At 47.0% G+C, this 16,483-nt stretch overlaps 1 protein-coding gene across 4 annotated transcripts in view; it reads right to left on the bottom strand.

Moving 5' to 3' along the window:
- Positions 1-8,348: 8,348 nt before the first annotated feature.
- PARD3B (par-3 family cell polarity regulator beta) overlaps positions 8,349-16,483 on the bottom strand; it is a 370,506-nt gene continuing 362,371 nt past the window's right edge. For all 4 annotated transcript variants that reach the window (XM_048953007.1, XM_048953006.1, XM_048953009.1 and 1 more), the window contains one exon: positions 8,349-12,899. In XM_048953007.1, coding sequence (XP_048808964.1) covers positions 12,542-12,899 — 358 coding nt within the window. In that variant the 3' untranslated portion in view covers positions 8,349-12,541. The remainder of the gene's footprint in view (positions 12,900-16,483) is intronic.

The following is a 16,483-nucleotide window of genomic DNA, read 5'->3' as shown; positions in this document are numbered from 1 at the left end:
GGGACTGCCGCATGCCCCTTATCTGCCAGCCAGCACCCGCAGCGGAATCCTGTGCATGGGGACATGGAGGGATGAAGGCACTCTGCTAACACAGTTTGCTCTGCTAAAGCATTCACACAACATCTCCCAGATACAACAACACTGAGGGCTCGACTATAGAGATATGAAAGATTTCTTTCTCCTAAGAGCAGGGCTGTTTCCCAATCCCTCTGCATTCGCTAATCAAATACCAATGTGACTGGGGTCACGTTACATTATGGCTGTCAGCTCTAAGCGCATACTGTATTTTTCATGCCGTCCTGGTCTGTTGTGTTGTGCTGCTGTTTCACCCCCAGAGGCAGCACAAGAAGGCTTTTCCTTTTTCCTTTCTTGTCTGCCTTGTGGTTTTGCCTAGAACCCCATTTCAAGCTTGGTCTGCGCTGCCACATCCTATACAAATGACTAGTGGATGGCTTACTAAGCAAAGAAGCTGGTTAAGCAGTTGCTCTGTGGGATTTTATTGCTCCAGTGAAGAACCGAGAGATGGTAATATGCAGTTCAGATGTGAGGTGCTGTTTGCCCACGTTCTCTGCAGCAATTTTCCAAAATAAAGAACCAAGCTCTAACAGGGGATGTATTTCACGCTTTTTAAGACCAAGATGGACACACAGGTTTGGAATTCTTTTTTATAACGTCTGAGCTAGCAGGGTTCCTGAGACAAATCTAAAAATCCTTTCTTGTTATTACATTACATGCCTGAATTCCCACTGCTGTATACCACATGAAGTCACTTACCCTCTGTGAATGGGTATAAAATACTGCTTCTGGTGGAGAACTCATATCTAGGCATGTTTTATTGTGCTTTTTGCCCAAGGTAAATGAGAATGTGGGCGCGGGATGGGGAAGAAATCTTTCTTCCCTGCTTTTTTCATTAGCTTAAGCTGAACCTATTGATTCTGTTGGTAACTGCCTCAGAGCCTGTAGATATGGAAAGGCGACGCAAACATCTCTTTCTGCACCTCAAAATTCTTTCCGTTCTCCGAGCTCATGGTTTCTACTCCTCCATTCTCCCCACAGGTCTCCACAGAGCTCTGCCTCCCTGGGGATGCACGTATCACAAGGCACCAACCACGTGAAATATTAGCGCTCCCTCTACCCATACACCCTTCAATGAGCCAAGATATTTTGGGACGGAAATGTTATCTTTAGCATCTCTGTCCCTCTGCAGCAGCCACACGAGGAAGAAGTTAAGGAAGGAGCACTGACCGTTGTGCCATTAGGCAGTTTTGACTGACTGGTCTCACTGTAATATATGACTTCTCACAAATGACGTCAGGAAGTAATAGATTTTAACAGACGCTCACCACCCCCTTCTTTTCTATAAACAGAGCCAACATCTAGAAGGGGCAGGCTGCAGATGGTATTGTTTGTCTCTTAGCGACACGCGTATCCCAGGTTGAATTTTCATGGGGAATTGCACCCAGGCCACTGGTAAGGCAATACCCCTGAAGCAGTGTCTGTTTAAAGGGCTGCTTTCTAGCTGCACTCTTATGGTCTCAAGGCAGATCAGGGAAGAGTCCTGGCTTACAGTCTCATGTTCCCCAAAACTCTTCCTGTGGATTTCCCAGTCCACTATTCATACTATCTCTCAAGGTTGTCCAGATTCCTAGGAGCTCTGAGCCAGATGATACTGGGTTGATTTACTGAGGGTGAGATGACAAGCACATGGTGGCAAATCTTTCCTTACGGCCTTGGCTACATGGGCAGTGTGGAAATAGCTTGGGGAGCAAGAGGCTATGAAGCATGCGAAGCACGAACTTGCACTGCTCCAGTCCATTTTATAGCATGGCAACACTGAAATCCTCAGAGCACACATGCATTGAAGGGAGATTTTTTTTCCTATTAGATAAACTCTTAAATGTCACTTGGGATCAAAACCTCAGGTCTTGTCTACACACAGATCTGTATGCGGCACCTATGCAATACAACTGTGTGGAGACCTACATTTGAATAAAATGGATTTTTTCTTACTTTAAAAAAAAACAACAAACTTACTCTGCTCTTTGGAGTGCCAGTGCCTTTTGCCTGCAGCACAAGCTCCTTTCCATGCAGATGAGTAGTGTTCCTCTCTCTTGCAAGGGTTAACTGTGTTGTGTTTGTAAAGATCTTGGACAGCTCCAGACTCCTTAAGTGCCAAGTCCTCTCCTTCTTGCTCTCACTTCCAAGTATTATGATTCTGTGGGCCAAACACAAGTTACTTTTATATGCACTGTAGCTTAGTCCAAGGGAGAGTAGGGGGCAGCTCTTGCAGGAGGAAAGGGCGATGGCTCAATCGCACCAGAGACAGGAAAAACCCCAAGTGCCTGTGACCACAATCAGACTGTGCATGTGCTCAGGATGTGAAACAGGACAATGATCCTCTTTGTCCTGCCATCTCTACACTTCATCTCCATGTCTAAGCCATGGCAAGAGGGGTGACAAGGGGACACGAGCAGCTTATCAAAAGAGATCAGGATGTAGAAAAGGCAGGAGAGGGTGAAGGTCTGTGGAGAATGGAGTGGAGGGCCAGGAGGGTCCCCAAACGATGCTACAGCAGGAGCCTCCTTGTCCTGCTTGGTTTTCAGCCATATTAGCTGCTGGCATGCTTGACCCCAGCTGATCAAAGCCTCCATAGGACACTGTGCTCACTCTCCTGCCCTGTCACAGTGGCCGCTTCCCATTCAGCAGGGCATGAGTTATTTCTCTTTTGTGCATGAGGCCCTCCTCGAGGGGACCACATCTTCCCTGCAACCAAATAATCAGATGCATTTATTGTTGTGGAAATTATGCTCCCCCCAAAGTATCTGACCAGTAACAGCTTCCTGGCTTTGTCTGCAGCTCAGCAGCCTCAATCACACTCTGGAGCAGCCAGGGGGACTGTGTGTGTTGTGCCTGCACAGGGCTGACAGGAGTGACAATGCCGAGTGTCCTTCTGATCTGTCCCCAGTCTGGTGGGGCTGGTACTGAGCAGCAGGTCAAGACCCTGACCCTTCTGCCACGACTCACCAGGAGGAGCCTGAGGCCACTCACTGGACCTGCCCCAGCCTTACATAGGAACCCAAGCAAGCCCTGCCCACCCAGGGTGTCCTGACAGATAGGTTACTGGGCAGATGAATACTGGGGATACATAAATCACCAAAGCATTCCCCAGACCGGAGGGGCCTGAGCTGCTGGGAGGGCTCAGGATGCAGGCCCTGCTCAAGAGGCTGATGGCACAGGACGTTGCTGCTCTGGGAATGCAGGGACAAGCACAGGTGCCCAGGCAGGGCTGTGCTTAGCTCTCTGTGACATGGAAACTGGTGGGTGCATTGTTGACTCTCTGCACCTAAAACACAAATCCAGCTGGACTCAGCCTTGTTGAAGTTGGTGAGAGAACAACAGACTCTTGTTCAGCAGAAGCACCAAAGAAGACAAACGTAACCGAACAAAGATGCGCTGCTCAAAACATGGTGTGCAATGCTGCCTGTCTTGGGCCAAGAGCCTCCTTTGTTCTCCAGCAGATACAGGGCTGGGAGAATCCTGGAGCTCAGCTGGCAAACTGCCTCCTCTTGTGCCTCAAGGACCCAGGGAGTCTTGCCCACATGTCCCTGCTGCCAGCCAAGCCTGGGGCTGATGAAATATATGCTGCGAGGTGACTGGAATCACTGCTGGCAGTCCTTAGCCAGACTGCCAGGAGAGCAAAACTGCCCTAAAAATACCTAAAGCCCCACAAGGATAGTGACAGTGAGCACCCTGGCAGTTCTTGGGGACTTGCTGCCATGTGTATTCCTCACACGGAGGCCTTTGGGCAGCACCTTACCCATGTGAAGCCTGGAGCTCCACCATGGCTGCGCCTCCGAGCAATGGCCTCAGCCACCGACGTCACAGCCATTCAGTTGCCTTGGCAGCAGCCATGCAACTACTGATGGACCAATGTCTTCACTGACAGAAACAGCCTTACCCAGGAACCAGCTTGAGCTGAGGAAGCCCATGGAGGAGGGAAACTCAGTGAGTCCTGCACAGACAGGTCCACAACTGCCCTGTCTTTCCTGGTACTCCATGTCCACAGGCCACTGAGGTGATCTCTGTGCTACATCCATCTGCAAGGGGGGAGGGGTCCCAGAGCCCCTTGGAGCCTCTGCTCATCCCAAGGAGGGACAAGCCACAGCCCAACTTTAGCCTTGTGATTTCTCCTCTTTTAATGCTGAACACAAAAGAAAATCCACAAGCAAGAGCCTCAGGAATTCAAATTTAGAGAACTCTGCCTCTGCTCACAGGAAACTTGGCCAGAAGTTATCTTGCAGAGGAATGTAACCAATGCAGAAGATGGTGCTTGGCTTTTCAAATCCAAGCCCCTAAATACATTGTGCTTTGGCTGTCATTTAGTGTTCTTGCTTTGCTTTTCCATTTCTGTTTTGTAGCAACGGCAGCCTAACCACTCTCCAATCCATCCTGACCCCCCCCCCCCCCAGCCTTGTTCCCATCACTTTTCTATCCACTCTCGTGCCATTAAAACAATTTGGGGAACAGAGCTGGGAAACAGTCCACGTTAAAAACAGCACAGTGAAGAAAAATGACTTTTTTTTTAAACCCAAGTAGCACTCAGTTACCTTTGTCCTCTCCCAGCAATAAAAACCATTACAACTGGGAAGGAGAGAAGGCCTGGAGGATGGGGTAGGCCCAAGAGCTAGGAGGGCGGGATGGGACAGGGCAGAACTTGGCAGCACAGCAAGGTTAAATGAACATTGGACTCAGACCTCATCAACCTTTCCTTATACATAAAGAAAATGACAGGCCTGGAGGGCTTGCTTCCATGTAAAGGATGAAGAGGGAAGAAAGAAGAGACACTCTCCACTATAAAAAGGATGCGTGCAAGTTCATCCAAATGGACTCGGAAATACCCTTCCTGCACTTAACACTGTGGTTGTGACTGATCTGGCCATGTCTGAATGCAGAGCTGGCACCTGGACATGCCAAGAGCACCTACGACTTCCTCTGCTTCCTGAAGTAACCAGCAGGCTGTCAGGCTGCCTAACATCACCTCAGAGCAGCCTCAGCTATTTGCTCTAAGTTCTTCTCTGGTTTCAACCTTTTCCATCCCGGCCAGGCCACTGATTGCACTGCCACCATGCCATGGTCCTGCTGCTGGCTCCGCAGCGCTCACCTGCTGCAGCAACTGTGGCAAACCCTCCCACAGCCAGGCAGGCAGTTCCCTGCAAACTCAGCTCACCTCTGTAAATTGCCACTTACAGAGCCGCAGGCATTGGTCCGGTGTGCAGCACATGGGAACGCTGCTGTCTGAACACCTCCTCTCTCACAGCTCAGTCTGTACATCCATCCACCAAGAGGTCACAATTTACAACAGATTTTTTCATGCGCGTATATTGCTGTTACTGCCGACTCCTCTTTCCTTTGGAGAGGGAGAATGGCTACAAATATATTGGAAGAGGTAACTGGATTTTAGGTCAAAAATAGCAATACCTAAGTTTATATATATATATATATATAGACATACCTAGCAGGAAGGAGAATGGAAGGATGAAGGAGGGCTGCTTCTCTTATTTACTTCTAATCTGTTTTCTTCATATTTGCTCTACTTTTCATTCTCTTTTCATTCCTAGAAAAATTATGGCAGATGAAGCCTCTTAAAACTGTAGCTTGCTGGTGTGAAAATCTAGGCTGCAATTTAGAGTAGCAATATATATATATATATATATATATTTGCTTTTTTTGTACTCTGGATTGAAGAAGGTGATGTATGAAAACTCAGATTTAACAGCCTAGAGATTAAATCTTGTTGCGTAGGTAAGGTTTTGGCAGAAAGGCAGACAGTGATTCCTAACCAGTACCAAAAATTCAGAGAGGAAGGGGGTTGGTTTTAATATAAGTTTGCTTTTCTTGTAATGAATTTTAATGACAGCTTTCACGTCTGCCTTCTGTGATTCATAAGAGAAAATTAAAAACCCACACCTTGAAAATTACACGACAATGCTGCTGACATCTTGCAGTTGCTGGCATTATCTTGAAGAACCTTTCAGTCCTGTTTCTATGCCACATTGTTTTCCTCACAAAACATATTTTAAATATAAAACATTGAGTGTTCATTTCTTCTTTATATCATTTTTATTCATTACCTGCTAGAGGCAAAGGGCATGGTTTTATATAGAATCCCCATTGAATATCTTATTTTGCAATTTTACTCTACTGTACATATTTCCCAATAAATTATTTTCTTTCAGATGCAGATATTCTTCTGGAAAAGCAAAGCAGGGCTGCTTCCTCTGCTTCCGAGTTGCTTTTGCTGTAACCAGCTTGGGTTAGTTTGTCAGGTATGTTTTGGGAATGCCTGGAGAATTAATTCTGTTTTAAAGACTACAATCATAATTTTGGCACCTGAATTTTGTGCCAGGTCAGCAACAGAACAGCTTTTGAACACATCAAAGGCTTGTTCTAGACAAACAAATGACTGTGGATATAAAACTCATCTTTCCTGCAATCTATAGCCACAAAGCAGCTGATTCAGAGGTGACCACAACTTGTCCACATCTGGAATGGCGGCTCAGCCCCAGCCCACACCATGTGAGAACGCCTGCTCCATGCTGCTTGCTTTGACTCCGTATCGCTTTTGGGTGCCAGGAAAACTCTTGGTGTTGGTTACCTATGCTCATAGATGGCTTAAGGCTTCTCAGCACTGAAGGCCAAAGTTGTGTTTGAAGGTCAATGTGGTGTTGGGGACTTGTGGCTCAGGGTGGGTCTGTGAGGAGAGGGAGAGCTGGGAAGGAAGGGGATTTGGTGGTGGCAGTGGTACTCAGGGAAGTGAAGAGAGGCAGGTGGGCAGAAGGCTGGGAGATTTGGGTAGCAGGGGCTCTCTTCCTCTCCCCATACTAGTTGATGTGTTTCCTCAATTCCTTCTTGCCCTTCTGTTTTGTGACACCTATCCACTAAGCCCACTGAGTCAGGAGTCACTTGCTTTGTGCTGCAAACAGCTCCTGACTCAGTGGGCTTAGTGGGTGTCACAAGCCTCTCATGTGAAGTGGAAATGGGAGCAGTGGTCAGCATATTGGAGACTCGTTTTCCTTGCTGACGCTAAACTTCACATGTTGGAGATAATCCCTTCTCCTCCCCATCACTTATTTCCTGCTCAGGTCTGACCCTCTACCCTGCTCCCCATTCCACCCCATTCTAATTATTCATCCCTTTCCCTTTTTGCCAGCTGTGTTGCCATCATGTACTGCTCTCCCTTGCTGCCCTTTGCCACCAATTGCCAGAGCACTTTTGAAACTCTGATCACCGAGTTCTCACCTTTTAATATACTCTTAGTTTGCCTTTTCCTACTGTGTATAACTTGAGTAGAAGGAGAAATTCAGGCATTAGTATTTTACCTGCCCAGTTTTTAGTAATGAATGCAAATTCTGACTCAATAACTTTAAAAATTGGTGCCTACATGAATTACAATTTAGTATGGACTAAAATTTACTCAGAGTTGCCTATGAACTGTGGCTTGGCCATAAATGCCAAAGTCTGCATTCAAAATGTTTTGGAGCATACTGCAATTTCTGTAAACCTGTACTTTTCTATCCTTCCACTTTGTTCTTTACTCTTTCATTTTCTTTGCAGCAAAATTTTCTTCTCAGAAAGACTAGTTCTTCTTTCTCTGTGTTCCAGTGACTTTTCACTTAAATACCTACTATTTTGAAAATGACATCACCTAACATAAATATAACACTCTTGCCTGAATCTCAGTATGCTCTGCAAACCATAGATCTGATTCTACAGATTTATGCTCATGCATAATCTGGAGCATGAAAAGTTGTGTCATCAGCTTTGGCAAAATGGCCCACGTACCTCAAGTTAAGTACCTGTTTAAAACTTTCAAGGAGTCCTAAATTTCTGGGCAGATAGCGCTGCAGGCGTCTCGCTGAAATACAGCCTCAGCCAGCAGGACCTGCACGGCCACAGGACAGCTTGGTGCTTACCGAAGGCAAGAGCCTGATGGCGAGATGAAACTGCCTGGGGAGCTCTAGCAATGAGCATGCAGCTGCCTAAGCTGAAATTCGCTGAGTTGGCAAGGGACTTCTCTCTCGCTCCTCCTTTCAGTCAGGGCTATGAAATCAGGACTCCGTTGCTACAACTGAAGACAATGCAGATTTGATAAGGAACCAGGTAGCTTAGTGATTGTATTTTCTATAATACAGCACGTGGCTGTTGGTGCTTTGTTCTGTGGAAATCACCTTACCAGTTCTGATCCGACCTGACCACGTACCATCTTCCACCGTCATATCACATCCAGAGGTGACGATGACTTTGTAGATGCACATAAGAGACAGACTCGACATGTAAATCCATAGTCATACGTAGTCTTAAAGCCTTTATTTTAATGCAAAATAAAACAGGTAAAATTTATATAGCCATATGTACCAAAAGATCAAATCTTTGATATGGTACTAGAAAGAAAACTTCAGGAATTGTGTATTGAATTTCTCCCCCAAAACAAACACGTGTGATTTTGAAATTAATTTAACTAAAACTCATGGGTATTGTCAGGATCATAAACACTTCCCTCTCCTCCTGAATAGCACAGAAGTGTCTTAAAAAGTGTTTTCTTTGATGCAGACAGTAAAGAGTGCTTCCGACTTTGCACTTTGTAAGGCTTAGGGACTCTGCAGAACTCTGTGAGGGCAAGCACAGGCGTATGGCCTTTTGGAGGTGCAAAGCAGCCCCTGCCCAGCGCAGAGCACCAGGATGTGGCCCCGGCGGAGCACTCAGTGGGATGCACTCCCAGCACTGACTCTGATAAACAAATCTGCGATGGCTGGGAGGAGGAGGTAGCACAATTCATCTGTAAAAAAAAAATAAAAATTAGGCAGCGTGTGAAACTAGTTCAAGAAGCTGGAGCGAATTGGAATGCAGGCTGCACGCAATTCTTCAAAGCAGGAGCCTTTCAAAAAATTATTATTGACATGCTTTGCTCCCCTTTTCTCCACAACGTTCAGGGGGTGCTAAGAGACTCCTGCCTCACGCCGCATCACAGTGCTAACGTCTGCTCTCAGGCCAAGACATGGCTCACTAGTGGGTGGTCACTGCAAAAATGCACAGGCTCTCTCCGTATCTCTTAATCTTTCATCTGCGGGGCCCAGCTGGCCACGGGCCAGGGCCAGAGCCGCCGGCTGCACGCCCCAGCTCGGGAAAGCAAAGCCTCCAGCAGCCCTCCCGTCGTAGCCCTTAAGGCGCAGTGCTGGCACGCTGCTCCTGCTGCAAACGCGGCCCTCCCCTCACACCACTGCCACGGCGGTGACGCTGCTGCTGGACTGGCACCTTTTGGGTGAGGGAACGCAAGGCGATTACGTGTCAAGAGCGCTTCAGACGTGTAGTTTTCCCAAACATATGGACATATGGGGAAAAGAACAACTTGTTACTTAACGGCTCTTTTGGATTTTTGCAAGTGCGTATTTTCAACCATCAGTTGTAGCACCTCGTGGATTCTGCACGGTACATATTTTTCCACAATATGGTGCTAAAATCATACATTTTACACTGCAGAGAAGCTGACTATATATACTGTAGTTACACATTATACTTCAAAAAAAGCCATACCTCTAGCAGATATTAAACCTGCAAAGGGCAATTTCCTCGCAGAACAATGGCACCAGAGACAGATGGGAGGCTCTGCAATACTTTTGGGTCCTGTCCTCCAGCTGGGTCAGCCTGCCGCTCCATCTTAGCTCCTCGCCTGTAGGGTGCATCTATATATTATGCTTGCAGCTCATTTTCCTTTTTTCCTGGAAGAAGCTCTGTACTGATCTCACACTGAAACATCATTTAATAACCCGTTGGGTAAGATTAACAGCTCTGAAGGTGTGTGCTCGGTCTGACCACCTCATCCAGCAGAGCTGATGCAGTCAGGGGGAGCCATAAAGGAGAGATTCGGGTTATGGGGAGACAACTATACAGATCCTCCAAAGGCTATAAATAACCCAGAAACTGCTTCAATCCAGATTTTATTTGGCCCTGGCTCCTGAAATACTGTAAATAAGTTCTGCTCACTGCGCTGCAATGCCATGTGAAGGGTTAGTTGAGAGTGATTTATAAAGGCAGTAGCTTATATTCAGAGCTGTTCTTAATTGTGGCCTGGCTTGATAAAGCCACTGTCGCAAATATATAAGTTTCTTTACAGCTGGATCAAATGTATCAGCGGTTGTATTTCAAGCAGGGAAAGGAAAGTATTCTAATTTGTTTTCGCTTCACTTTCCGCGGGCCTTCATAACACTAGCATCTACCCTGCGGCTGCCAAGTCTTGGCTGAGTATCCTGCAGCATCTCAAACTCTTCAGAGAAGGCTGCGTACAGCACGTATGCGACAGGCAGAGTTTCCCTGGGGAATGTGCCTTGTTTATGGAGAGTGCCAAGAGACACGGCCTTACATCCAACCCCTCCCTCCAGAGGTTTTTCCTCCTACATTTCTAGGGAAGAGGGCAGGGAGAAATGGAGCACGAACTGAACATACTTACTTCATGATCAGTTGCACTGCTCTCCCTCCCACCAATGCTTCCTCCTGACTGGATCTGGAGCTCTTCTACCCCTGCCCCAGGGAGCCCAGCCCCGCAGCTGAATCATGAAGACATGCCCCCTCTCCACCACCCCAAAGCTGCTTCTTCCTGCTGCTTCTAGCCTGGCCAGTGCTAGAGATTGGTGTGAATGCAACCACTGGAGCCTGCAGGCCAGCAGGGCAGGCACAGATACTCTCAGTGCTCCAGTTCCACCAACCTCTCACTGGCAGTACACAGGCAGCACTGGGCTGACTGGGATGTGTGCTCATCCTTACCAGGGGCTACAGCTGTGGCCCCAGAAAGAGCACTGACTGCCCTGCCCTGTGCCTTGTGGACCTCTTGCTCTGACGAGGCCTTTTCCAGGGGTTTCTAGGAAAGGGATGCGATCCTTCCTGTGATATTTAATGCCTAGAAGTGACCTGTATGATTTAATGTGTTGCATATCAAGGTATCAAAAAGACATCAAAGAAATCCTTGAGCTTAATCCTTGGTCAGGTCAAGATCTCTTCATGATGAGGAAAGGAGCCCAAACTATTTAATAATGCTCCCAAAAGCAGATACTAAGAAATTAAGGGCACTTGGAAGCTCTATATTTCTAGATGTAAGACTACCCTTCAACAAAAGCCTTGAGACAAAGCTCTGAGGGCCCACAGTCCTATTGGGCTAGACGGCACGTGTCTGTGTAGACACGGCTGTGGATTTCTAGCCTCCTGGCTGCACTGCAAGCTTAGGCTGCATGGGGCAGAGAGCTGGCAGGCGCTCCCGACCCCCAGCTCTGCCAGCCCACTCTTGTCCTATGCACTTTTGCAAATAACTCTTACAGCTCTTTGCTCTTCTTCCTCCATGGGCCCAGGGTATAGAAGATCTCCCTGTTGCTTTCACTGTCTCTTTCCTCACCTCTCACTGTGAAAATCTCCTCTCTCACTGGCTCCCGCTGCAGGAACCTGGGTTATTTGGCACTTGGCACTGGCCTGGCACCACCACTGACTCGCATGCTGCCAGCAAGCACTTGACTGTCAGCCTGGCCAGAGCAGGTCAGGAGTTAGGCCACCCTGTCCAATCCAAAGGAGCACCTGGCACAGTAGCTTAATAGATATTGAGTCATGGACTCCATGCCCACAGTCACCTCCACAGCCATGACTCGCAGGCTAGTTCCTTTGAAATCTCAGGAGCAGCACTGACAGCAGCTGAGGATCTGATTTCTGGAGTTTACCTTTAAAAAGTGCACACCATGTGACTACGAAATATTCACAAACACGCACGCACTGCTAGGCATACACCTCTTGGATGGCTGTCTTATCCTCTGAGCCTGCCCACATGTGGTGGATAAAGTTTTTTGCCTTACTCCAAATGCAGCAGGTGCAATAAGATGAGAACCTTGCTAGGCAGATTGTAAAAAAAGGTAAGGATACAAGATTAATGCTGCCACTATCAAACAAAAAGAGGAAGACAAATGTGAGGTTACAAATCTGGAACTGCAGCATCCTTAGCACACAGTGCTGCTGGTCTGAATGTGACTGGAACATGGCTGCTGACTCTGTGAGGCCCCTGTCAGCTGATCCCACAAGATCCCCGTGAGAAGTCCACACTGCTCGCTGTGTTCTCACTGAGAGGCTCTGCAGCAGAGCTCTGTAGTAAACTGGTGATACTGCTGCTGCTGGACAGACAGCTATGTACTGTATTGGTGTAACCAGATTCGGTAAATAGCCCTGAGGTGTAATAAGTGTTGCGCTTCGTTTCCAGCAGCCACTTTCTACTTTTAAAAAGGAATTAAAAAATACTCAACTGTCTGGTACCTCACATACTCAAAATACATCGTACCACTCATGGCTCTAGTTCACCTGTCAGAAAGCACCTATGCTGAGCCCAGCTCAGTACAAACGACTCCAGGTCTTGTGCCAATCTTACAGGCAGAGGCAGCCATGCTTGGGAACAACTCTAAAGGGTCGATGTCCAACAGGATTCTTCCAGGGCTGTGCTGGCAAGTCCAGTGTGTGTCTATACAGCTGCAGTCATGGGGTTCTTCTGCCTGGGATCCTGTTGCCTGTACTGGTACTGGTCTGGACTGGTCCCACGGTGTCGGATAATCTCATTATAAGCTGGTGCACGGTGGGGCTGAGGAGGAGAAGGTGGCACGTCCTGCCGGAAGGGTCCTTTATGCTGGTTTGGGACGGACTGGGCTGGGTAGTACGGGGGGTATCTCAATTCTGCCACTCTTGCGTCTGGTGCATGGATGTAGTTCCCCTTAGATGGGTGGACAACAGGCTGTCCTCCTCCTTGGTAGTAGGGAAGATCTCTCTCTTTGTAGATCACTCGCGGCCCTGTTAAATATTCCAGTGGCTCTGCAGGTCCACGTCTGAAGAGGAAAGCATAAAGCCCATTAAAAGCATTGCACTAGCTCAGTGACATGTTATTGTACTCACAGTCTGTTTACTTTGGGAAAGGAAATGCCACCTCAAGCATGACAGGTCCAAATGAGTCAAAAGAACTTCTGAAGGATACCAAGCCTCCCACCTGCAAGCTACAAAAGTCTGCAACACCCAGGACGCTGGAAGAAGGGTCCAGCACACATCACAGCCCTTTTACAATGGAGGAGCACTGGAGCCCTTCAGTTCCCAAAGTCAGCCTCCTGTGATGCATTTGCCATAATGGAAACAAAGCTCCTTTAAACAATGCATGTTTGACTGAATCTTATCTGGCCTGAGGATAAACAGATGAGTTGGGTCTGCAAGTCTGCAAATCCCATAAGCTTTACATGCACAAATATTCATGGTTTCCAAGCCATTTCCCACTATTTTTTCTCCTAACATGTCAGACCATAAAGCTTTCCAAACACCATAGTTGTAAAAACTGGAACTCCTGGAAGAAGCACTAGGGATGTCAGGTTATAATACCTGTGTTTAATGGGCGAGCTGCCAGTGAGGTTTAAAAAAAACACTCTTGTGATCTGGAAGGCCTGATATTACAACAGCTCTGTAACCTGTCTGTAACTTGTCTGCATCAGTACGGATCTGACAAGCTCCAGTTCACGTGGAAAGCAACATGTGAACATGACATCCCTGAGGATGTGCCACGGAGCCCTCTCTATAGCTTTTTGCATCTTAATTCCATGATTTGCACTAATGAAGGACTAATATCTTTTCCTAGTACAGCTTAACTTGTGATACTTTTGAAATGGCAAAAATAATTGTTCTCACAGACATGTCAACCAGAGCACCCACAAAAGTTCAGCTCAATCAGGAGGTTTTGCCAGTCTGATTGCAAATGCCTTTGCACTTTGGCAAAACCTCCCATTGACTGTACAGGCAGCCCCTCTGCAAGTGTGAGCTGAAGGAAGATGGCAGGGTTTTGACCCAAAACAGGGGCCGAAAGTATAAATCAATTACACCTGCTCTGTGGGTTTGGGACTAAACTCATGAACTGTTTAAACAGTCTTACCATAGATTTATTTAAAAAGTCATCATCTTGGTACAGCAGATCAGGTGCTCACAATTCATCAATGCCTCTCTTTTGTTCACACACAGATTTTACAAGCTTGCCTCCCCTACTTAATCTGGGCTTCCAGACTCCACTGGAACTTGTTTTGCATGAAGTAAAACAAAACATGTGGTTTTCTGCTGCACTCGTTTAAGCCCATGGGGTAAATCATGGACACAGGCAATGAACAAACATTATCTGCCTTGAAATGAACCTACAATTCTCTCCGTGGAATAACTTAGTGCAAATGTTTCCTGTTTAAAATGGAAAGAGCAAAAGGAAGAATTCCAGGCCTTGGACTTTTAGGACCCCATGCTCCCCAGAGACTTTTTGCTTTAAAAACAGAATGTTATAAAAGACAGGCACTCCTGACTCTTTTTTCCTCTCTCTCTTTGTGAGACAGTCCAGACAAAGTGCTGAAGGGCCTGAAGCCACCCTCTGAGATACTAAAAGGACTCTTAGCCGCATGTGTTGAGACAACTGCTATCTCTGCTCACACACCTACGCCTTGCAACAAGCCTAATTTCTACAGCAGCCCAAAGATTTGCTCCACGTGTTTCCATATGAAGGCTTGTTTGCTAGTCAGTGCCATCCCACTCAGCTGTTAATTCTTCTGTACATAAAAATGCGCTTCCAATCACAAAAGGCTTCTGCGATGTTCAGAACTGCTTTGTGTCAAGCAGCAAACCAAGAGGAACAAACGTCAAACCTACAGCCATCACCTTTTAATTAAGGGTAATGCTCAAGATCCTGTTTATTAGATCTGAAAAGATGTTCTCATCAGCAGCTGTAATCAACCAAGCTCTTGTGGATCACATTAAGAAGGGACTGAACCTGGAACTTGACCTAGAATTCACTAAGGAGCCAGGCAGCTTTTGGACTTAGATCTAACTACTACAGTGAATTACTCAAAAATAACAAAATCAAGATTAGTTAGTACCAAAATGACTGCGGAAAACAGGACTGAGCCACAGCATCTTCTAAGCCTCCAGCACAAGTCATCCCTCAGCTCGCAGGGCAGGCCTGGATGTGGCAGCAGAGTGAGATGTGCTTTGCAATCCAGCAAGCTGCTCAGCTCCCAGCAGGGCCACTGCCAGGAAGGCTCAGGCAGGAAAGTTCTGGAAGAAAGTGCCCAGGGTAGAACATGCAGGCAGCTTTGACCTGGGATTGTGCAGCGAAGATGTACCAGGGTACAAGTGTGCCAGAGACATGAAGCATATATCCAGCAGCTTGAGCTCATGCCATTGGGTTTTCTGTGCTATGCTATAAAACAAAATCCACCATTCGTACACTTACACCACCCTTTGTTGTGTAGGTAGACTGCAGAGGACCGTGTATGAAAGACATAATCTTTCTTGAAAATACAGAAATATGTAAACTGTTTTCTTTCAGACTATCTCTCTCCTCTCAAACACCCAGATCTGCTGTAATTTTGGAGTGTATTCCTCAGAATTTGGGATAGCACCTGGAGGAGGGGTTGTGCTAAGAGACAAGGCTCAAATCCAGTTGGCATGGAAAGCCCTAGAACGTGGCATGCAAGTTGTTTTTTGTTTTGTTTTGTTTTGATAGCCTTGACAATAACATTACCAGTGATCCAACCAATGATTACTGGAACTATCTTGTGAGCAAAAGCTCAGGCAACTCTGGTAACTCTGCCCCCGAGCCAGCTCCTGAACAGCATGACCAGGGGAAATTTCATGAAGGATATCCTCATGACTGTCCCACCCTCTGCAGCTCATTTCCCCAGTGACTCAAGTGGGTGTTGGGCATGCAAGGGCATGTGCTACCGAAGATGGTGTTTTGCTTTTCTTCCTCTTTATGACCAGCACAGCATGTTGAAACTGATTTATTTCCTAAGGATCCATTCTTCCCCACCTATCAGCTGTGCTTGCTGCAGTCTGCTTTTAGGGAGCTGCTCACAGCACAAACCACCAGCCTCAGGAGTCTCTGCCGTGAACTTCCACCTCACACGTCTTCAGATACAGGAAAGAACAGCCCTTCCCTTCCCAAGTGTTTCAAATTAGCCATCAGTCTTCTTGAGGAAGAAGAAACACATACAGATGCCAAAGCCTAGCTATAGCAATGCTGTCACCATTAGGAGCAAGTCTGGGAGGCTGGGAGCAGTTCTAAGCAGAACAAGCAGGGCCCCTCTGAACCAACGCCATTTTTGCTTGATAGCTCATGGTGTAAAGGTATATGCTGTTGTTTGCCTTTAAAGTAATCGCCGTAACAACCAAGCAAAACACTTTCTTCTTGGCAGCCCCTTGTAGATGCTATGCTTGTTTCCTCAAGAGCCAAAACAACCCCCGCCTTTCCTTTCGGCAGACACTGCCACCTCCGAAGAGGCCTTAATGAAATTCCTCTTCCCTTTGCTGCTGTTTTTGTAGGCTCCTGATGAGTTCAGAGTTCACAGGGCTGCATCACACCTCCCAACTGACCCATGGTTTGGAGGTCAAACCAATA

Source organism: Lagopus muta, chromosome 8 (genome assembly GCF_023343835.1).
Source record: "Lagopus muta isolate bLagMut1 chromosome 8, bLagMut1 primary, whole genome shotgun sequence".
In the NCBI taxonomy this organism is placed as follows: Eukaryota; Metazoa; Chordata; class Aves; order Galliformes; family Phasianidae; genus Lagopus; species Lagopus muta.
This window is presented reverse-complemented; position numbering and strand designations above follow the sequence as displayed.